Source organism: Anguilla anguilla, chromosome 2 (genome assembly GCF_013347855.1).
Source record: "Anguilla anguilla isolate fAngAng1 chromosome 2, fAngAng1.pri, whole genome shotgun sequence".
Lineage (NCBI taxonomy): Eukaryota > Metazoa > Chordata > Actinopteri > Anguilliformes > Anguillidae > Anguilla > Anguilla anguilla.
This window is the reverse complement of record NC_049202.1, coordinates 30,536,234-30,559,808: the sequence shown is the minus strand read 5'-3', so window position 1 is coordinate 30,559,808 and position 23,575 is coordinate 30,536,234. Positions and strand designations below refer to the sequence as shown.

At 38.4% G+C, this 23,575-nt stretch overlaps 1 protein-coding gene across 2 annotated transcripts in view; it reads right to left on the bottom strand.

The window, feature by feature from the left end:
• npepps (aminopeptidase puromycin sensitive) overlaps window positions 1-23,575 on the bottom strand; it is a 131,334-nt gene that overhangs the window by 82,525 nt on the left and 25,234 nt on the right. Inside the window, exons 2-6 of one of the 2 annotated variants that reach the window (XM_035401021.1) lie at window positions 21,252-21,336; window positions 13,393-13,470; window positions 10,131-10,252; window positions 2,906-3,013; window positions 1,770-1,970 (exon numbers count right to left, since the gene is read on the bottom strand). In XM_035401021.1, the coding sequence (XP_035256912.1) occupies window positions 1,770-1,970; window positions 2,906-3,013; window positions 10,131-10,252; window positions 13,393-13,470; window positions 21,252-21,336 (594 nt within the window). The remainder of the gene's footprint in view (window positions 1-1,769; window positions 1,971-2,905; window positions 3,014-10,130; window positions 10,253-13,392; window positions 13,471-21,251; window positions 21,337-23,575) is intronic. The other variant, XM_035401028.1, reaches the window with a different exon arrangement.

The following is a 23,575-nucleotide window of genomic DNA, read 5'->3' as shown; positions in this document are numbered from 1 at the left end:
AAAGAGTTCTAAAGTTCTAAAAAAGATCCTTTAAAAAAAGATCTGAAAATGTAATATAAATAAAAGACAGAGGTGCTATCAATCACTGCAACAAATGTCTTTATTCAACAGCTGGTCAATTTGGGAACAATTTTGAGATTCAACAAAATTAACTATAAATGTCTGTATGTACGAATGTACGGTTGAGGCCAAACATTTACATACACCTAGGCTAAAGATATTCAAACTCAGTTTTTCATAACTCCGCACATTTCATGTTACCATACATTTCTTTTGGCAAGTCAATTAGGACATCTACTTTGTTCACATCAGAGGTAATTTTAAAACAATTGATTAGAGACAAATTTATTTCAGCTTTAAATCACTATATCAAATTCCAGTGCGTCAAAAGTTCACACACACCAAGTTGACTGTCTCTTTAAACAGTCTGGAAGATTCCATAAATTGATGTAATGACTTTTTAGAAGCTTCTGATTGGCCAATTGTCATAATTAGGAGTTAATTGGCACATGTGACTGTATTTAAGTGCCTACCTTTAGAGCCACGGCCTTTCTGCCCTTGATACCATGGGAAAATCCAAACAACTCAGCCAAGACCTCAGAAAAAAAATTGTGGACCTCTACAAGTCCAGTTCCTCCTCAGAAGCAATTTCCAAACAACTGAAGGTACCATGAGCATCTGTACAAACAATTGTATTCAGCATTGTTATGTGCTACCTAAATGTTGTTGCACGCTTATGAGAGGCCGTTTAGGCCATAAATCATACTACCACTAGACTATTGACCAGGAGTAAGTGTTTTTCCCATACCGCCCGAAATCTGGCTTCTCTGCACCAGTTGCCTGTTGCTTTTAGAATAGTTTAAGTTTTATTAATTACTCACGAGGCCTTACATGGTTTGACACACAATTTTGTGTAAACTTTTAACTCCTTAATGTCTCCAGAGGCCTCTCAGATCTGCCAGCCTTGAGCTTTTGCCTGTTCCACAGACTAGGTTAAAATAATCGAGCCATTGCCATTATGGCCCCTAGGCTCTGAAGCAGCCTTCCATAAAATATTAGGTCTAGTGATATAGTCTCTGCTTTTCAAAACTAGCCTAAAAATAGCCTTCTGTAATGGCTGAAAGCTAGTTGCTGTACTTTTTTCTTTTAATCGTTGGGTCTTAATGCTACCGTTCTATCATTTCCTTTTATTTTGTTTTATTATGTTTTACTTTTACTGTGCTTAGCTCTAATTTGTTTTATTCTTTGTGTTTTAATATTGCCTTTTTCATCTGTATTCTATATTGCCATTTTATTTGCAGTTGGTTTTCCCTTTTATGCTGCTTGGAATGGTTCAGGTATCAAAGCAAACTTGCAATCAGTGGATCTGTGTCACCTGCTCCAACAGTCTTGCATGTGTATGTGAGAACAATGCTTTTCAGCGCCTTTCCCCAGCTTAGCACTCGGTTTTCTTCTTTTTTTTTTGCCTACACAAGTCATCCTGAAAAAGGACTTCTAACAAATACACAAAAGGGAAGGTTCATTGGACACAGGGGTGTCGTAGTGGGGGGAAAGTGGGACTGACTACCCAAGGCCCGAATGGGTGGAGGGCCCTCGAAAAGCCTGGAATGATGCGTGAGAGACATGGATCAAGAGAGGAAGGGGGCCCACAGAGACTGCTTATGAATTTTGTGCTACACCCCTGATTGGACAACATTTGTTCAAAGAAAACTCCATTACTAAAATGACAGGAACTAATTTATAACAAGTATACTTCTACAATGACTCACCTCCAATGCAAATTTCCCTTGTTCTGCCTTTCCAATGGGAGTATAGACACGTACTGTGACGCCATCTGATGACAGGCTTTCCACGAAATCATACTCGCCGATGACAAACGCTACAAGGTATGTGGACATGATGGGCGTGGTAGCAAACTTCACCTCGATAAGGCCGTCCTCCTCTGGATATGGCTTTTGATCAATGACATTCTGCAGAAGAGGACAGACAGAATGACTTAGCTTTGCTTGCTACAGTTAGCTGTGTCACCAAAATGAGAACCTTGGGTTATACCAGATATCACACTCAACTCCACTCTGTAAATTGTCTTTGTGATAGTTCTCTGTGAAAAGCGCTATACAAATAAAATTGAATTGAAATTGACTCAGCAAGTACAATCAAATAACCTTGTATGAAGCATACAGAATCCCTGGTACAATGTAGAAAGCTACAAAAGTAGTACCATTCAGTGCTAGCCAAACTACTGGTTGTTAATTTTAGCTAGCTATCTAGACTAGGCTGGTTTGAAAGCTGGATGTTACAGTTTGTCTTCATTAATTAGCTAATGAGTTGGTAAGGCATGAATACTTTCCTCTCCATTTGTACTGCCTTCTTGCCACCAAAATCATCTGCTTTGTCACACAAGTAGTGACATTTACCAACACAACTTTAGAATCTAATTCATCACAGGATGTGTGTTCCAGTGTAGTTGAACATGTCTAAAATGCACAGAATCCAACAGCCGATGTCAGTGCAGGTTTTATCAACACTATCTACTTGGATTGAGGTATTGTAACAGAACATAAGTGTGAGTTTAGCAAGTCTGAGGCTGCATATAACAAGTAGTGAGAGAAATGCATGTAAATGTGAAGTATGGTAAGAGCACAAATCTAAAGCATCTGGTGCAAGCAAACGAATCAACCTACCCTAATCTAATTAAGTTCCTATTGCAAAATAAGATGAGACATTAACCAGAAGAAATCCTCCCTCCATGGTGATGTCAGCTGTCGTAGTGAGGCCAACTATGTGCAGCACTCCCTGGCTGCAGTCGGCACAAGCATGGTCAGGGGGGGCTACAACTGCCCTGAGAAAGATTTGAGCACAGAAATTTTTTCAGAGAAGATAAAATCAAGGGAACTAAACATACCATATTTGACAAGGCCACTCGGTCCTTTGGAACGATGAGGGTTATGTCAAAGGTGGCTTTGATAGCTGGTTCATCCCAGCAAGGGAAGGCCCGACGAGCATCAGTAGCCTGCAAAGGAGGAAAAAGGGGCTGAAAACATTTAACATAGCAGTCATCGTTGTTTAATGACCCTGGAACCACATCTTTATCACAGTGAATTTCAATTGCAAAAATGGATGACGCAGTGCCTTCAGAACACTCCCCCAAACGGATTATTTCCTGTTTTGATGTCAGTCAGGTTATGATATATTTAAATGGTATTTTTCCACCTCTAACTAAAAAATGAAATAGTTTCAAAAATAAATTTTAAAAAATTTTATGTTTATATATAAACAAATAAAAACCACCTATGAATCAACCTGTGTTCAACTGCATGATTACATAATAAATACCACAATCTGTGAGGTCTCAGAATTGCAGATCAGTCACACTGTCATGACGAGCAAGGAAATCCTGTGTATATAGTCCAATGTAACAAAATAGGAAAAAATGTTACCAAGATCATACCATCTTACAAACCTGGGCAACCAGACAAGAAGGGCAATTGCCAGAGAAGTGACCAAGGGGCCAGCTAAAACAGACAAAATGTTGCAGAGCTCATTGGCTGAAATGTGAGAATCTGACCCGAGATCAACGATCTTTGCAGCACTTAACATATCTGGTGCTGTATTCACAAAACATCGTAAGGCTAAGTAGTTCCTAAACTCCTACAAATAACAGGTGTGCCATTCCTAACTTTAGAACTTGTAATTTTTCGGTTATTCACAAATCATTTTAGTGCTAAAATCAGCTCCTAAATCTGTCATGTTATGGGTAGTCTATGAGACTCCTAAGACACTATGACCAAATCACAAACAGTCTGAATGGCTGTAGCTGTAAATGGGTCAATGTTTTAGAAGCATTTAATAGCATCGAGCTTTTAAAAAGGTATCGCCCCTAGTCAGGGATGCAGTCAGTTCAACAAATTAAAACAATGCAATAACACCAGAGATCAAGGTTGACAACTCTAAGCTACTTAGCCACAAGTAAAATGCACCACAGACAAACTGGAATAAAGGTTTTTTTCGGCATAGAGAATTCCAAAGCGGCCGCCTCGATCAACTTTGATGTCACCTTAACAAAAAAAAAAAATACGACCAGCGTATTCCAAAAGACTTTGGCTCAGTGAATCACTATCATGTGTGCATGCAAAGGTGGCACTTCTCCAGAGTGGCGCTTTAGCGTTATCAGCACTAATGCAAGAACTAATACACTTCAGGGACAAAGTGATGATGAAAAACAAAGCTATTGTACTGCCTTTAACCTGTTGTTATAAATGAACATAGGCTAATAGGTTCCCAAACAGTTATCATGAGCTGGCTAGTCTTCTATCTAGCTGAATGCAGTTTTTAAATACAGAATGCCGAGCATTGCAGAAGTAACTTAGCATATAGCCTAAATAATAACTTTCTCTAGGTAGCCAGACCTTCCATTTGTTTTTAGTAAATAGTTCGGTTATGTGGCAGCGTTTTTTGTGCTTTGGGTTTTGTTTTTGCGCTGCTGTGTTGTTTCTGTCGCCCCTACAGGAGAAGAGAATGACATTATGGTCCCATTGCAGAGATCCTGATCCAAAGATTCGCTGATGTGACCATGCGCTGGAGATCGCCTGGCAACCAGACTGAGCATGGTTAAGGCATATTGTTTGCTAACAGACCTAGCTGATATTGTTTTCTGGACTAAGTCAGAAGAGTAGAACATGCATTGATTCTCTGTCTGTCTCTATCTATTAAACACACACAAATTTTCATTCTTGAAAATGAAAAGTATTACTGTTCAAAATATTTCTGTTATACATGTTATTTTAAAAATAGAGAGTCTATTTTATAATGAGGATGTTTCACACTGTGGTGTAAGCATTTGTTGGTAGCTCAGTCGTGTCACGGGCTACTCTGTTCACAACGCTGACATCAGCAAACCGCTCACCCCCCCGACACCATACACGCTGCCTGCCATCTGCTCTGTACAGCTGAAACCGTGATTCATCAGTGAAGAGGACCATTCTCCAGCGTGCCAGTGGCCATCGAAGGTGAGCTCTTGCCCACGCACGTCGATTGTGACGCCAAACTGCAGACAAATCAAGAGCCCAGTGAGGGCGTTGAGCAGGCAGATGAGTTTCCCTGAGGCGATTTCTGACAGTTTGTGCAGGAATTCCACAGTTGTGTAAACTAACAGTTTCACCAGCTGTCCGTGTGGCTGGCCTCAGATGATCCTGCAGGTGAAGAAGTCGGGTGTGGCGGGCTTGGGCTGGCGTGGTTACACGTCTGCGGTTGTGAGGCCTGTTGGACGAACATCCGAAATCTCTGAAACGACGCTGGAGGCGGCTTATGGTGGAGAAATGAACACCCATTACTCTGGCAACAGCTCTACAGGACATTCCTGCAGTCAGCATGCCAATTGCATGATCTCTTAACTCGTAAGGCATCTGTGACATGGTGTTGAACAACAAAAAACTCAACATTTTAGGGTGGCCTTTTATTGACTCCATCACAAGGAACACCTGTGTAGTGATCATGGCATTCAATTAGCATCTTGATATGCCACACCTGTGCAGGAGATGGATTATCTTGACAAAGGAGAAATGCTAACAGTGATGTAAACAAATTTGTGGGCAAAATTTGAGAGAAATAGAGTTTTTGCACATAGAACAAATCTTTCAGGTATTATTTAAACGCATTAAAAATGGCTGTAAAAAAAAAATTGCGTTTATATTTTTGTTCAGTATAATTGTTGTTGAAACAGAATTATCAGTTAAATTGCTGAATTTGTTGATAGGTCAGTCTACAGTAGGTGGAATCAACCAACAAGTCAAAACAAGCTCCATATCAGGTTTAATGAACTGAAATCATACATTCTTTATTGATTGCAGACTCACTACTTCTGAATTACAAAACAGAAGACATCATACAAAACATTAAACAATTGATTAGGAAATACCAGAAGAGGGAAAGATGGATAAGGCAGACCCACTTTCAGTTTAAGCACCACAGGATGAAAAGAAACCAGCTAAAACACACAACCAAGGAACCACCACCAAAAATAAAGAGAACTCTTCTTCTCCCAGGCACAGAAACCAGCTGCAACACAACTTTATGTGGCCATCTTAAATACCATACTCAGCAAGGCTTGAGGATGTTTGCCCTGATTGGGTGATGTCGAGTTAAGGTGTAGGAGAGAAGGGAAGGGGGGTCAGACTAATTTATGACAATGACTCGCCTACCTCAAGATTGCATTCAAACTTAAAGGGAAATGTTAGGCATGTAGCCATGCAGGATCTCTGACCCCCCAATATGGTGTCCTGTCTCTTCGGAGACTGAGACAAACTCTGCAGGAGGTGAGACCCATAGATTGCCTGCCTACAATAGAGTATCAGTGGATTTTAAATTGCCCAAAACACATTTGCTTTGATGCTTGTGTAGGGCAGGGCAGGCCACATTCTTACAAACAATATGATATTGTATACAATTCACTGTTTCCCTCTCTAAGGCCATAATCTAAAGGCTACATATCTGACAGCAGATTTGATTCCACTTTCCATAAAATATTTACTGAGGTCATCCTTTTCTTCTGTATTTTCAGATTAATTGATTTAAAACAGGGAAGGGGATTATGTTCTTGGTTCATTTATGACTTGAATAAAATTAATTAAATTGTTGATTAATTGCATGATTATGTCAAACAATTTTATTTGTGGTTGAGTCCTTTAGGTGTATAGGTTCTTTTTTTGATACTCTCTTAACTAATGAACTTAGTTGTTTATCAGCGTCAAAATTACTTAAGCAAATTAAATTTCCTGGAAGTTATATAGATATAATGCCAAAGTTACAATACATGCTTTTAATATAAAACCACAAGTTTAGTATACAGGTACAGTATACAAAATAATATTGCATAAACATTAACAGTCAAATATGTGCGCATAAATTTGTACATAACTCACATACGCATATGTAAACATACATATAAAATAATCTTTTTGATCTTGGAAATTGCCTACTATGGATAAGAAATAGGTTTTACAATGAATTTTTTTGTCCTTCGAGCTTCCTTTATCTTCAAGTTTTGGGGTCGCGACAATTAAGCAATGACCAAGACTAGAACCACAACGAATTACTCCCATTTCTTTGAGTCAATCATCTGCCGAGCTATGAAATTTTAATTGTATATTGATCATAATAGCCTATTCATTTACACAGCAATTGGTAGCATTGCGAGATTCAAAGAGCAAGTGCTTAATTTCTTAATTTGAATTAAAACTCAAAAACAAGATGTCACCGTTTAGCTAACTTACTAAACACAAGTAAATTAAAACCAAAGTAGCTTCTACAGTTTTTTATATTATTAGTTTGTGTGGCAAAAATTTCTTTTGACCAGAATTCCAAAACATTATTTGTAGTTTATTCAATTTAGCTAATCCCACTATTTCATCCCACTTCTATTATAAAATTATGCAGAACATACATTTGTTTTATTATTGTGAGTTTTGTATATAATGGCAAAAATAGTTATCAAAATGCCACAAAGATGCCACATTCCATGGGCTAGGCTAGCACAGGCATCGGTGTCAGAGATTTGGGGATATTCATTGTGCAGAGCTCCCTGTACTTTGTGAGATTTTGAGGAGAGCAAAAGTGTCAAATAAGGTGATTTTTTAAAAACTAGCTAGAATGGTTAAACTTTGCACAGGTTGTGGCTGTAGCAATACAACCTAGCCAGCTGGCAGGCAAACCCCTAGCCCAGTGATGTGTTGGGAAATCTGTGAATGAATAACCTATGCATTGTAGGCCTATGCATGGCCTAGCCTACAACAGTGCTGGTGGGCTGGTGGCATTCATTCAGGTTGACATGATGTGTATTAGAGTCCTGATCTATGTGGTCACTTCTGGCACTACGATCTTTACTTCACTCGTGTGTTTTTCTGCACCTCTGCACCTTGAACTGATGCACTTGTTGTATGTCGCTCTGGATAAGAGCGTCTGCTAAATGCCTGTAATGTAATGTGTATAGTGCAGCATATCCCATATCGCATCAGCAAAACTGCTCGCTAGTCTTCTTACCTGCATGATCACTGTCTACTAACTGCTTGTCTGCTTATTTTGTGGTTGCATGTGCTGCTGCTGGCTAGCCTTCTGGCAAATAGGAAGCCAAGTGCACAGTCTTCATGTCACATAGTGTCTCGGTCATCTAGACTCCTACAGTGCCTCCTCTTGGAAGACCAAGGCAACTGGAGTACCATTAGCACCAGGCTAAATCAGTAGGGGATCTCAGAGCTGCAGTGGTCCCTATAAGTTTTCTCACTAACCACTCACCCACACCCCCACTGCCTTGTCGGTTACTCCAGGAGGATGAAAGGCTAGGGGAGCAAACCCTAATCTGAAACCTGTGGTTCGGGGTCCGCATAAGCAGCATTCAATAGATTGAATGTTTGGCAGCCCCCAGCAGCTGAGGTCAGCCGAAAGTCATCATGCTAATAGAACAAGACTGACCAGGGTGGAGATGGTGGACGTAGCAAAGAGCACACCCTACATTCACCTTAATTCCTTCGCTGCGCAGGCAACTGCCCTGCCCGTACCCCACCCACCCTACGGCAACTGGGGATGATTGAAGGTACAGCCTATGGATGTGGATGGGCGCACCTAGTCAAACTTAGCACACAGGCAGTGGTTAAATGGTGGTCATTGAGACATAGGATTGGAACAGTGTGTCTCTTCCGCCTGGATGTCACTAATACACTCTTTCAAATGAAAGACAAGTACAGGACCTCATGGCAACACCCAAGCTCCAAACATTGGCACCTGCTGGATTACATTATTGTGCGCTAATGTGACCAAAAAGAGGTCCTCCCCACCAGAGCTATGCATGGAGCTGACTGCTGGATTGACCACAGAATGATTCGAGCTAACCTCTGAATTACAATTCTTCTAGAACACAACAAAAAAGCCCCCACAAAGAAATTCAACTGCAGCGCCCTGAAAAACCCGGATACCATAAACAATCTCAGGTCCACACTTGTCACAAACCTCAAGGCTGCTCCTCTGGTCTGAGCACAGCCTTATGTGACACGGCCCATGAATCAGTTGGTTTTTCCCAAAAAACATCATCACGACTGGTTAGACGACAGCACCCCTGGTATCCACTCACTTCTACAGGCAAAACATGCAGGTCACAAATCCGTCCTAGCCAACCCACACTGTCCCATCCTCAGAAACCAGCTATCACAAGCAGGAACTGCGACTCAATGAGCCCTACACACCATGGAAGACTGGTGTGTGAAGGAGGCCCAGGAGATACAGAACCTAGCTGAATCCAATAGCACACAAGGGTTATATGAGACTACTGTATATAATCTACAGCCCTCTGAAACCCACAATCACTCCAGTGCTTTCGGCAGATGGTAATACCCTTCTCAAAGACAAACTAAATGTTCTGCCTAACGGTCAAGAATATTCTTGACCGTTAGGCAGAACATTTCTGCACCCTCCTCAACCACACCAACCCCAACAACCCCTTGGCCCTCCCCTGAGACTTTGCCCTGGACACCCCTCCCTCATTTGTGGAGATTCTCCAAGCTGTGAGAGGGCTGAAGAACAACAAAAGCGCTGGCCCCAATGGGACATCAACTGAAATAATCAAGCAAGATGGATACCTTCTTCACCGCACTTTATTGCTCCTCAACACAATCTGGATGACTGAAGTCATATCCTAGGAAAGGAAGGATCAGTACGATCCATAACTTGGCATAATCTTTCAATGAATGAAAGGACATGCATGAAAGATTATGTTCCGTCCTGCCAATCAGTCACAGACAAACACACAGCATGATTCAATTTCCTGTGGCATGTAATATTTTCCTCCCAGTTATACAGGTTACATTCTCTTGAAGAGTTCTCTCATATTCAAAAGAATTGGAATTGCACAGCAATGTGTTACTGGCATCATAAAGATGTAGCCTAAACATCAATAAAATATGATAGAGACAAATAATAATAATGATTCCCATATTAACTGTATTATTGTCTGATTGCCCTTTTACAACTGACAACTACAGAAATTGATTCAGGAATGCTTTTAAGATTTAAAAACATTTTAAGTTAGAATATGAAATGGCTTCTGACATTGAGAGAAATGAAAAAACACATAGAACGTTTACCTCAAACTGTGTGACAGCAGCAAAGCGGATTTCTCCTGAAGGAGTTGCATATTTACTTCTGTAGAAGCCTTTCATTTTGTCATTCAGCTCTCCAACAAAGTCAATCTTCAACAAACCAGAACCTGTAAGAAGTTGTGTTTAAGTAAGCATGTGCATTCATACCATTACAAAGGAAAAGTTTACAAATTAAAAAATGTAATTTCATTGCAAAAATTCAGCACAAGATATATAAATTAGGTTATTACTTAACAGCAAATGACAGTTGCATATTTTTGATACATATGGAGTAGGGGCTGTAGATAACAGTTCAACATTAACAGCTGCTTGGGGCTTGGAGTTGCTTCTCAGTCTGCAGTTATCATTCCCATTACCAATTCCCCACTCACTTCCCATATCCTATTTCTGGTTACATTCTGCCCTAGACCAGGTCGTACCATCAGACGTATATCAGCGAGAAACGTCGCTGCTATCCTGGTACCTCTTCTATCATGTTAGCACCTGATAGTTTTGCTGGATGCATATTGAGGGATGAGGACCATTCTACTTGGGATGGGGACGAGGAACATCTGCTTTTTCTCAGAGTTGCTGGCTTTGAGACAATACCCATTTCTTCCACAATTCATCATCATCATGATCTCAAGATTGCCACCATCTTCTAGCTCTTACTCTGCTAGTTCACTGTCCTGATCAAAGATTTGTTCCAGTTTCCTTGTGCCATCATTCTTTTTTTCCCACATTGCTCAGACGGACAGTTTTCTCTATTCCTGATAGCAAGCGACAGATTGTAATGTTGTAGGGACTCCAACTGTGTCGGTGATGGTTCAGTGCATAAAGTTCTCAAAATAGAAAGTGTAATTCCTTCGGTCATAACAAATACAGCACATTTCTCCCTGCCTTCTCCTTGAAGCACGCTTTACAGCCTACACACCTTCACTCACGTCTTATCAATTCCACAGAGAATGCTCAGCTTTCGTGGTTTGCTGGGATCACACACAAACAAATTGGTTATTCTTAGTTTCAGTGAAAACTTGAAAATATGTCAGTGACGTTATCTCCGCAGTTAAACCGATCATTTCTATGACTACAGCATCCACAATTATTCATCCCAACCCTAAAGGCTTTATCAACTTCATTCACACGACAAGGTGCTTGATTAGGAACTTTGTATCAAAGCACCAGTTATTCAGTTGCTAAAATATCTCAATCTGAAAAATTCAGGAGAAAACATTCAGAGAGAACACATCATGCGAATATGATATTTGTATTTGGCACCATCCCAATAGACCATATTGCACTGTCACTCTGGAACAGTTCATTGATGACTTCTGACGGTAGAAAATTACTTAATTCAACAAATGCTCCTCTGCACCCAACTCAAAGTTGCAACAACAAACAAAAGCTTTCTTTTGCTAGCATTCAAATACAATGTGTAAGCAATTGAAAACCTGTACGCCAATACCATTTTTAGCAGCTCTATAGCTCTGTCAAACAAGACAAACCCAAAAAGAGCCCTAAGATATGCCAATACAGCAGTGAAAACGCTGCTCACTGAATAATAAAATAAAACAAATTTTCAGGAATTATACCATGTCATTCTACTATCAATATCAGCAACTAAATATAGAATATACAGTCTTACCATTGGTTTTACATGTAAACATGTCCCTTTCAAGATTCAGTGGTCATTTATTGCCGTGATTAGGAATAAACATGCTAACAAAGTGGGGGTAGGCATGTACAACAGCCATGCGCAAAGCACCACTCGCAATTTAGACTAATGGTTGTTTGAATGATACCCATTTTATCCAGTACATACCAGTATGAACTTTCCAATGTTGTATCGCAGATCTCATTTTCATTATTGCAGAAGGGCTCAGGCCTGTGCATATCAGTTTGAACCATTAAGTCTAGCCAGGATACATACGAAGGCATATGTATTACTGCTTGTACTCACTTATGGTTGTGTCACATTTTTCATATTCTTATATTTGCATTGATTGCAAAATACCACTATTAGCCTTAGCTAATAATGCTCAGAACTTTTTGTATTGGGGACTAACTAACAGGCCTGATTTGTAGTTAAATATATGATCAAGTTATGATTTACAGCAAAGCTCAATTTATAGATTTTGGATATATTTTGATACATTCATTGCAAACTAACTTTGCTAAGATAATTGCATTTGTGGCACTTCATTTCTTCCTAAATTATGAATATAAACTAATCTAACTTAGTATTGCACATGGTACAAATGTCTTGCATCATTTAAGCCATTTTTCAAGTCTCTGTGGTGCTCACATCTGGAGTTATAAAGCTTTAAATAGGGTACCCCCTAAATGGGCAAGGATTGGCCAGATTTGGCATGTGCGCAAAGGGGTTAAAGAAATTAAACACCATTTAAAATGCCTAAGGTCTCTCCAAAAGGACTCTACATATTGATGGATTTCAATACCATCTAGTGTCCCTAATCTCCAAATCCGAAGCCCCGTCCATGACCTCACTGGGTACAAACCCTCTCGTTTTCTCTTTAGTTAGCATTCTGTAAACATATAACAGCAAAAAAAGGAAATTTTTTGGTTATAGCAACTCTATAATACTAAAGCTGGTATTGATCAAAATCTACATTTTGCAACACTACAACACTAGCCTGTTGGGATACTGACCCTGAGCATTCCAAATTATTCTAGTAGTGATGGAGGGTGAAGAGTTTTGTTGCTCAACTCATTTTAGTATTGAGCACTTTTAAAGATTAAACACTGGAAAATATTTTCTTTGCTAAGATTTTATTTCTGGATTAATTCTGTGAATGTAAAGCACTATTTTCAAAGCTGTGTTCTAAATCGATACTTCTTTTTGGTTTCAGGAGTGAAAATCATTTTATGCACCCAAGGACATTGACAGAATTTCTTTCACTGTAGGAACCACTGCTGATGATTCCGCATGCTAGAATTTGATCATTCTAATAAAACCATCCCCAAAGACCCATTCAATTTAGCACTTCCAATAAATAATAGCATTTTAATATATGGAACACCTATGCATCAAGAGAAAGGCTGGTAGGAGGAGTTCCAGAGAGAAGGAACCTTCAATTAATATGAATAAGTTGAAGTACATGATCAATAGGCAGGTATGATTTAACAGTTCTGGTTTGGTCTCTTTTTTTAAATATGCAACAGTCACTGTGACCTACTCCAGGGCTCTTCACAAAAGTAAACCACATAATTCCATCTTCAACAATTCAGCAGACTCTTTGCAACTCACCTTTCTGTAGAGCACTAGGGAAAGACAAAGTGACTTTTTCATCTTCATTTTGATAGTTGAATCCGGTTGCATTTATTTCTGGTAAAGGAAAAAATAAAGGTTGCATTTTTTGGTAAAATTGTTCAATTTGATCTTGCAATCAAATTATGAGAGAAATATAATGTTTAATCGAGGTAAAATTGTTCAAAGATAGATTTTCCTCAAGAAACAAATTTTTTTTCTCAAAAACATATTGCCACCCCTAGAAACTCGCAAGAATCAAATCCCTGAGGTCTTGATAGTCTAGTGCAATATGCCAATAAAATAATGGTTTCTGGAACCTTGTGTAATCATTATGTATGCACCTTGCATCCACACGGTCAAAAATGTGCCATCCTCGCTGCCCCTCTTCATTGAATTTTAAACCCAAAATCAATTTTGCATGAAGAAACAACCTGTCACACTCATCAAAAAATACAGAGAATTTTTATTATTTGGCTAAAGGTACTGCATATAGCAGCTGATTTTTTTTAAATTACCCATCAAGAGATCAACATAAATAGCCTTTATAGGATATTAGCCAGGATATGACAGCCAGGAACATGTCGATGCATTTTACTTCAAGTAAACATAGCCATACTATTCTTGAAATTTTTGCATTATTTTAGGAATTATTCACCACGCTGTGGCTGTGAATTTCTCAGTTCAGCACAAGTATGACAGTAGAGATGACTTCCTTTCGTCAGTAAATCGCTTGTTTAGTCGAAACGCTCTTGTTCAACTAAGATTATTTTAGTCGAACAACAACAAAAGTTTTTTAAATTTATTTTATTGTGCACAAACTAAGGAATGCAGTCTGCTATTCTGAGTAAGTAGATGGTTGGGTGCGGTCAATAGAATAGCCTAATACGTTTGGATTTTTGCAATAAAATGTATTTTCTCATTTCTTGTACTGAAGAATGGTTTTTAAAAAACAATTTTTAAAAGAATGGTCCAAAGAATGGTCTTCTAAAAGCATTTTTTAAAAACATCTTTTTATTTGATAAAAACAGAACAACCGCCAGCACCAATTTTTTACATCCATCTTCCCCCATATGCAAATATGAAACCCAAATAGTCAGAAATTTTCAGAGACTGTTACTCTCCTTTATAGAAGCGCTTTCAAAGTACAAAAATAACAGGATCCAAAAATCCTGAAAAATATAGCGCCGATTATGTTTTTCCTAGAGTCAGCCTTTCTGATGGTAAAAATTCAGCTATCTGGTTCAAGAAAAACATAAAAGTTGGGTGGATTCTTCTTTCCAAAATATAAGAATTTTTTTTTTTTGCAAAATGTCACACGGTGATTAATATTCTGCAATTTAAAAGATCTAATTGGAAATCAGGCAGAGCGTTTAATAGGTAAAAACAGGGGGTTTAAATCACTTTCTATACCTAAAATTGATTTAGTCATCTAGAATTCTAGAAGTTTTTCAAATCGCTTACATTCCCAGAAGAGTATGAAAATTCCTTTTTTTAGTTTTACACCTTGTACAGTTTGGTGAATTATCTTTACAGATTCTATGCATCTTTATTAGAGTGAGATAAAATTTAAAAACAAACTAACAAAAAAAAAATTTGGTACTTGAAATTGGAAAATGTATTGTTTCACAAATGATTTGCCATGTATATTTATCTATAGTCTTGCCTAGTTCTTCTTCCAAAACTTTTAATAAGGACAGTTTGATCCTCAGTTTTTTTTCCTTGGAAAGTGACTGAATCAGAAGATGCTTGAACAAAAATTGGTATTAAAAATGCAATACTTTGTTCTGAGATCAATGAATGATTTTAACTGCAAGTTTTTATGGAACAAGTCTTTAAACTGCTTTATGCTGAACTTCGTCCATTTACTTATATTAATTGATGTTAAATGTTTGTTAAGATTGGGATTCAGAGAAATATAGAGAGTATATGGAGCTATAAATGGTAATGCCCAATTTCTTCATTCAATCCATCTAGGATAAAAGAGAGTTAAAAACTGTGAAACAATGTTCTATATTTTTTTTAAATCTAATTTAAGTGTTCTATAAATATGAGTGACTCGATGTGTAATAGATCCACGAAACTGGATTCCATCTGGACTCATGAGGAATAAAGTCTACCCAAAGACCATTCTTGGTAGGGCTGACCAAAAATAATACTGGAGATAGGGGAGACCAAGACACCCCATGTGCTTTGGTTTCATAAGGGTTGTTAAATTAGGCTAATATGTGGCTTATAACACCAGATTAATTTGGAAATATACTTAAAAGATTTTTAAAAATGAGGCTGGTATGTAACATGGTAACTTGGTAGCTTCTTCAAAGAATACCAGAAGGTTTGTCAGGCATGACCTTTCCTTGCGCCTATCCCTTAGGATGTTGCGATTTTCAAGAAATATTTCCAACTTGTTTCTAATGATAGATTCCAGTAATTTACATGTGATGCAAGTTAACCTGTTGTTGGTGCAATCCCCCTAAGGGCCATGACACTGGCCAACTCAGACTTTCAGGGCTCCTGCAACAAAACTATGAGTTGAAAACACAAACTCCGGCTTTATTAGTTATAAGATTCAGGACAACTATGTGAAAGACAGAGTTTCTAAGCGCCACCATTGTCGCGCCGGTCGTCCATTTACCAAGTACCCCCTCCCTGCAGTCTCATCTACAACTACACCCCCCAGGGCATGACACACTGGATAGTATTGTCTATCTGGGCATAAAAATCTTCTTTCACCACTAAAAATTTGCATTCCGTCATAGCAACAAGGTAAACCCAATAACCCTAAGACATGCCAATACAGCAGTGAAACTGCTGCTCAGTGAATAACAAAATAAACGAGACAATTTTTTCTAAAATTATACCATGTCATTCTACAGTCAATATCTGCGACTAAATATGGAATAAATACACAAGCTTACCATAGATTTTACGCGTAGAGATGTCCCTTTCACGATTAAGCGGTCACACATTGTCTTGGACAATCTGTTTGTGAAATATACACTCATTTGTGACGCCTGGGTATCTTCCAAAATAGCTGTGCGTAAAAACCACAAATGTTGTTTATGGCATTGTAGTCCTTTTTAATACAGTCCGGCTTGCTTGACATTTAATTTATTTAATAGATGACAGAATAAGCTTTCTAACGATGTATAATATGTCTAATTTTACTTTCGGAATAGCGTTTTATAAGCCGGTGTGACCGAAAGTTATCTCTCATTATCGCCACCAAACGCATTCACTCCGTGATTGGAGTAAAAGACACTGCATCCGGAGAAATGTAATCGTTGAGTTCCATCATTTTTTGGAAAATATTATTATTGAGAACATCTGAGCATGGCTAAGACATATGTTTGCTAATAGACCTAGCTGATATTGTTTTCTGGACTAAGTCAGAACAGGAGAACGACAGCATCGATTCTCTGCAGGAGAATGCCTGTTAAACACAGATAAGACTTCATCCTCGATAGTTAAGGATTACTGCTCAAAATATTTTGGTTATATATGTTATTTTTGAAATTGAGTGTCTTTAAATAGGCTTGTGCTACTTTATAATGAGTATATTTCATACTGTAGCATAAGCCATCATTGGTAGCTCAGTTGTGCTCATCTTTCATGCACCAGATTAGACACAAACCTGGAACATCAACAAAACGTTTCGGTGGATGGTTGAATATTGTTTTAATGTCGTCCCATCCTCTTGCAAGAAAACATTACTTACTGTAGAGTAGAAAAAAACATACGAGAGTTGATGACAGATTTAGGTACGTGAACCACATTGTGGCACAATGTTTTTGTATTATATTTAATCCAATATCAATGTTTCATTTTAAACCATCATAAGGGGCTCATTCATATGCTTTACAATAATAAAAGATGCATTTTATGCATTTTTGGAGAGGTTTTTGATATATTTTGGGATCCCTTGATATTTTAGACCACTGTACTGACGGAAAACTTGTAATTCCCACTTTTATGCAAAAGTGAGTTTCTTAAGTCAAAACAGTAGTTTTGAAGTGAAATACACGATTATGTTGTGATTTACTGCAGTGCATGATTTAGACATTTTGGATAGATTTGGAGTCACTGGGTACACTGCTTACTTTTTGCTTTATAGATCTTTAGTAGTTCTGCATATCACCCTTAGATTTTGCACACTTGTGGTCAAGGTATTTTTTTTTTTTTACCCAGGAGAGTTTAACCTGTTTCATATATGGAATCTTGGTATTCCACTGCAGACTAAAAAAGAGCAGGTTCATTTCTTGGGGGGGGGGGGGGGGGGGCAAGATAATTTCATTTGTGGCACTTTATTTCTTCCTAAATTAAGAATAGAAACTAATTTAAGTTTTAATTTACTCACTGTAAATGACACAAATGTCTTACTTCATCTAAGCCATTTTCCAAGTCTCTGTGATGTTGAAACCTGCAGTTATAAAGCTTTAAATAGGGTACCCCCTAAATGGGCAAGGATTGGCCAGATTTGGCATGTGCGCAAAGGAGTTAAATGACAGAAGCCTCATCTGCTGTCAGGGGAAGTGAGCAGCACTGTTGTAACGGGGCAGAACTGTCCATGTATTGCTGAGTATGTAGCTAATAGTTTAATTGAACATAACATTCTATTTATTCTTTACCTAATCTATGTGACATGGAAAATTGATGTGCTAATCTTCGCTCCCTATTTAACCATTTTTTTTTTTTTTCATTTTAGTTTTGATATACAGATGGTGTTACGACCTGGTCTAGGGTCAGACAGGATGTGATAGGATGTAAGTTAAGCGAAGTGAGTAGGGGAGATAATACTGTAAACTGTTCCGTAACTCCGGGCCCTATCTGCTTATCCAAATCTAACTGAGAACTAGTCTTCAAAGGGTACTGGGAATGCAGCGGCTTTGAACACTGAGCTTTGGACAATTAGTCGGTAGTCTGAAACCAAATGTCCAAAGAGCATACCCCCAAAATACGCATTTTCACCCTGATCTTTTCAGTTATTTTTTATGATTCCATTTTTTTAAATTCACAATGAACATAGAAAAAAACTTTTTTTTAGGTTTACCCTCTGGCAACTTGCCACATGCCACAACACTAAGTCTTTACTTGTACAAAGGCAGTTTCTCATTATGGCTGTTAGTCCTTTGGGGATCATGATTAGTAGTAATCCGACAAAACATTCTGCCTCTGGTTCACTTTTTAGTGTATGTGCCTGTAAAAGCATTGTCATCTACTATATTTATAACAAACAATTTTGGGAACGGACACAAAAAACTACATTTTATTGATAGCGGACTCTACCACCTCCTCCCAAGCTGAATGTCTTCATGACCACTCCATCAACCGAATATTTCAAATAAGACGTCAACAGGACCAGCACACATTAAATGTCATGCCTTCATTGTCCTCAACTGGGTTTGTTTTCATTCATTATGCCACCGGTGTCTTAGTAAAGAGGCCAGCTGTGAACTATTTTGACAGCGGATGCACTCCATAATTGATTAGGCACTCCAAAATGGCCCTATAAGGGTATGTATGGCAAGACTGGGTCATCAGCCTTTTTCCAAGCTTAATATCTGCTTGTGAAAAAATAGTCGCGATGGGATAATTAATGATAACAACCTGGTTAGCTTGGTCAATGTTGCTGCCATCGGCTCATGTGATCTTTTCATCGACGATGTAAAGGTGTACTGTTTAGGTCAATGTAATCTTCGCCATTTCCTGGTATAAAAAACTCTATAGGACCGGTGTCGGAAATGGCCGACAGTGGCGGTAAAAAAAATATATTATAAATTTATAAGTATTATAAATATAAACATACTTCAAAGACTTAAGCAATTCGAAAAAAATCTGTTTCTAAAACATTTCATCGTTTAACATAAAAATTTTGGCAGTGCCAATAACTAGTTTTAGCAAAGTAATGTAATTTGGAAGAAAATATAAACAAAGTAACAGCTCACTGAAGTCAATAGCCACGTTTCCACCAAAATTACCCGGAACTTTCAGTCCCAGGAACTACTTTACCAGGAACTAAAAGGTTCCTTCAGCCAATGGTTGTCTGCGTTTCCACCGGGGTCTAAAGTCCCGCGAAGATCAGGCAAATTAGCCCACTGACGTATGAAAAAGCGACGTTGTCGTCGGTCCATCTGTCATATGATTTCTTCTGTAACCCCCATACTACCGAAGTAGCCTACATTATTTTATAATAACCGGGACAGCCCGGAGGGGTTTATTCCACTTATATACAACGGGTTACCAACAATGACTATATATGGTTACTTTAGTATTTATTGATTTTTATAGATTTAATCACATGGAATTTAAATATTCTTCTGCAGCCGTTTGGGCATATTTTACCGCTGTCAAGCAAAACTGTCGTTGGTAGTTGAACTTGGATCGTTATGCAACAAATAGGATATAACAGACCAATAGTCAGATTGTAACTGTTTTATATATCCTCTCAAACACATGTTTTTATGCGAACATTCGCTTTCATGTCTTGACATCCGAAGCGACAGAATGCATTCACATTTCCAATATAGCCTAACTGGCAACAACAGCAGAAAACATGCACACGTTGTAAACAATTTGCTGTTTGATTACTTTCTCATCGTCAATTCCATATCGCAAATCGCAAAATGACAAGAATAGAACGAAAACTCGGACTTGCGTGACGATTTAAATTAGTAGTGGTACAGCCACCGTTTGCTTTCCTTCGAAGTTACTGCTAGCCGAGCAGCGAAGTGTGCCCTCCAGATGCGAACCATGCACCATAAATTAGTCCATAGTCTTCCTGGTCTTTTTGTGGAATTGAAGAATGGCAGAGTAAAATTACGGCAGTCTGAAAAAGCTAACGGGACGATTACTAGAATTAACCTGTTATTTTACCCTGACAAAAAGTGCGGAAGGTGATTTCCAGTTTGCTTTTACTGTATCACCAATGTGAATTATGCAGAACTACCGCATACCTCACATAACTGTATCAAACGTTTTGAGTCTATTACAATGGGCTAACAAAGAAAATCCGGAAGAAAATATTCAGCAACCGAATTAATCCGTTTGAATGTTTTGGTACGTAATATGCTGTCCCAGCACGAATGCTTTTTATAAAAAAAATTTATAAAACGAATACTAAAGCAAGAAAAGAACAGAAGAGCACACGTTATAATTCCAAGATGTTGGCAGGCTATAACCAAAACTAGGCTACTGCGCCGCATAACATACAAGTTTGATTTGAAGTTATGAAAATAAATTGGTTTGCGGCTGCATATTTTTAAACATGGCGGCTGAAAATGAACACACAAAAATGCTGCGAGTACTCGACCAATCAGAAATGTTCAGCGCTGCAAGCTCCACCCAAAAGGTTCCTGTACTTTCGGAAAGTACTACCCCCCGAGCAGGAACCTTTTGGGGGGTAAAACAAAGCCCCCAGAACTAAATTTAGACCCTAGTTCCTGCGGTGGAAACGCACTGAGTTCCTCAAAAGGTTCCTAGTTCCGGGGTATAGTTCCTGCGGTGGAAACGCGGCTAATGTAAACATTTTGGCATGCTTTCGCAAACAAAATAGTTACTGCATAGCTTATTCAGAAATAACTATCAAACCTTTTGGCCCGCTTTCAATTTAGAAATGCACAATAATAAATAATCGGTTTTAAATTTATTGAAACATTCAACCCACACCCAAAACTTAATTTTTACAGGACAAGCCACATACATTTTTCATCGGTCAATTCAGTCCATTTAAATCTGTTATTCAACTTTAACAGCAGAACATAAAATAAGTAAATAGGTAGCTATATTTGTAGCATGTACTGAAAGAAAAACTCTCAATCAAAGGTGTTCACTTTCTTGTAGATTATGTTATCTGCACTCACCTTCCCTGCCCTCTGGTGCAAAAGATGCAGTAATGATATCGATGTCAGCACAGTTCATCACAATCTGATTCGTCGACTGTACAACCTGCAGCCAAGAACAAAAGGAGGGAGGTCAACAGAATGTAAATACTTAAGAATTAGTAGTACAAGAAATGTGAGATCAACAATTACGGAGAATAATCAATCATAATCACAATGAAGACAATGAATTTTCAGTGAGTCTGCACAGTGCACCACTGCAGCAAATCTGTTCCATAAGTGACAGTGTTAAGGCTACATGCCATCCTCAGGAATTCTCCAAATTTTGGTCAAAATGTCCTTGTTCCTGCAATATCAAAAGGTCAGCTGTTGCAACCTTTTGCAGAGCTTAGATATGCTTAACACCTTTCGTCATCACGTGACAATATATTGGGGGGGAGATATAGACTGTCAAGCGACAGTGTATTTTATTAGTTTACAGCAACCAATTAAAGATGGTGAACACTAAAGGAACATACACTCACCGGCCACTTCATTAGGTACACCTGTTCAACTCGTTAACTCCTTAACACAAATATCTAATCAGCCAATCACGTGGCAGCAACTCAATGCATTTAGGCATGTAGACATGGTCAAGACGATTTTCTGAAGATCAAACCAAGCATCAGAATGGGGAAGACAGGTGATTTAAGTGACTTTGAACGTGGCATGGTTGTTGGTGCCAGACAGGCTGGTTTGACTATTTCAGAAACTGCTGGGATTTTCACGCACAACCATCTCTAGGGTTTACAGAGAATGGTTCAAAAAAGAGAAAATATCCAGTGAGCGGCAGTTCTCTGGGCGAAAATACCTTGTTGATGGCAGAGGTCAGAAGAGAATGGCCAGACTGGTTCGAGCTGATAGAAAGGCAACAGTAACTCAAATAACCACTCGTTACCGAGGTATGCAGAAGTGCATCTATGAACGGACAACACGTCAAACCTTGAAGCAGATGGGCTACAGCAGCAGAAGACCACACCCGGTACTAGCAAGTAGAAAGTCTGAAATCTTAGCAAGTTCAGTTCTGTTTGCACCAGTTTGACTGGGCCCATGTTATACAAAGGGAGTTTTGATGTAGCAGTCAAGGTAATTATCATTTTTTGTCACTATGCCAAACTGTTTTGGAGACCAATTTGCTCATGATAATGTACGGCATATTCAATTTGTTTCTCTACAATCCTCTCAGGGCATACAATACTTTATCTGTAAAACCCAAATGCCGCTATACTGGCTTGCTTTCATCATTCCAACATGATCTTTCACTTTTGTTCTTGTTCACCAGATCCTTCCCAGCAGACACTCCAAATTATAAAATCAAAGCTGCAGATGACCATGGGGGATTAACAACCTCCTTATATGTAATGAATGTATACTACCAAATGTTTGTCCATTGTAAACCACGCATGAGGTGTTGAACACCTGCTTCTTGATAGCCCCCAATCACGCCAGCTCGGTGCCTGGATGGTCACTCTGTTCCAATAAAACAGTGCTGACGAATAGAGCGCGTCCTCAGTATTTCAAGGAGTTACACTCACACTAACAAATGGAGAAAGTACAATCATATCAACTCCTTCAGCCCTATGGTGATTTTGACATTAACAGGTTTATTCAACAGACAACCCCTCTTGCAACTCATCATTTTTTTGACATGTCCCTATCTGTAAATACCAAGATTAGGCCTGGATATGATATGGATTAGTTGGTAGGACCTATGTTAGGAGGAAAAATCTTTTCTGTTTACTAAAAAAAATGTGCTGGCTTGAGTATATCTCCAAAACCAAAAGCATCAGCTCAGGTATACATCTTCCACAGCAAGAATAGGTTGTACAGTCATGTCAATAGGACATACCTTTTCTTGACATTGGAACCAATTCAAACAATAAATAACCTGTTTAACCACAATAAATAATAAAATTAAAATTGATTTTCAATACATAAAACTAAGATAAAACAAAAAATAAATAGCTTTATAAATAACTATGCATACAACTACCAAGTATATATTTTTTGCCATGAACTTAATGACTAGTCTAAAAGCTACTGAAGCAGATGACAAACAACCTACAGAATCCCAATGTTTCAAATGGTTTCAGAATAACTGTAGGCTTTGTAATGCCTGTAAATCAATAGTCATATTTCTATAGTAATAATCATCAATATAGTAGACAAATGTATACATAGTAATATAGCACATTAAAATAGAGTGAATTCCTCAGTGTCAGTTTCATTCCTCCCTCAATTGCACATCGTCTTTCATGGAAATAAACATCCCCAGTTCACTTTCATTTTCAACCCCTGACCATCAT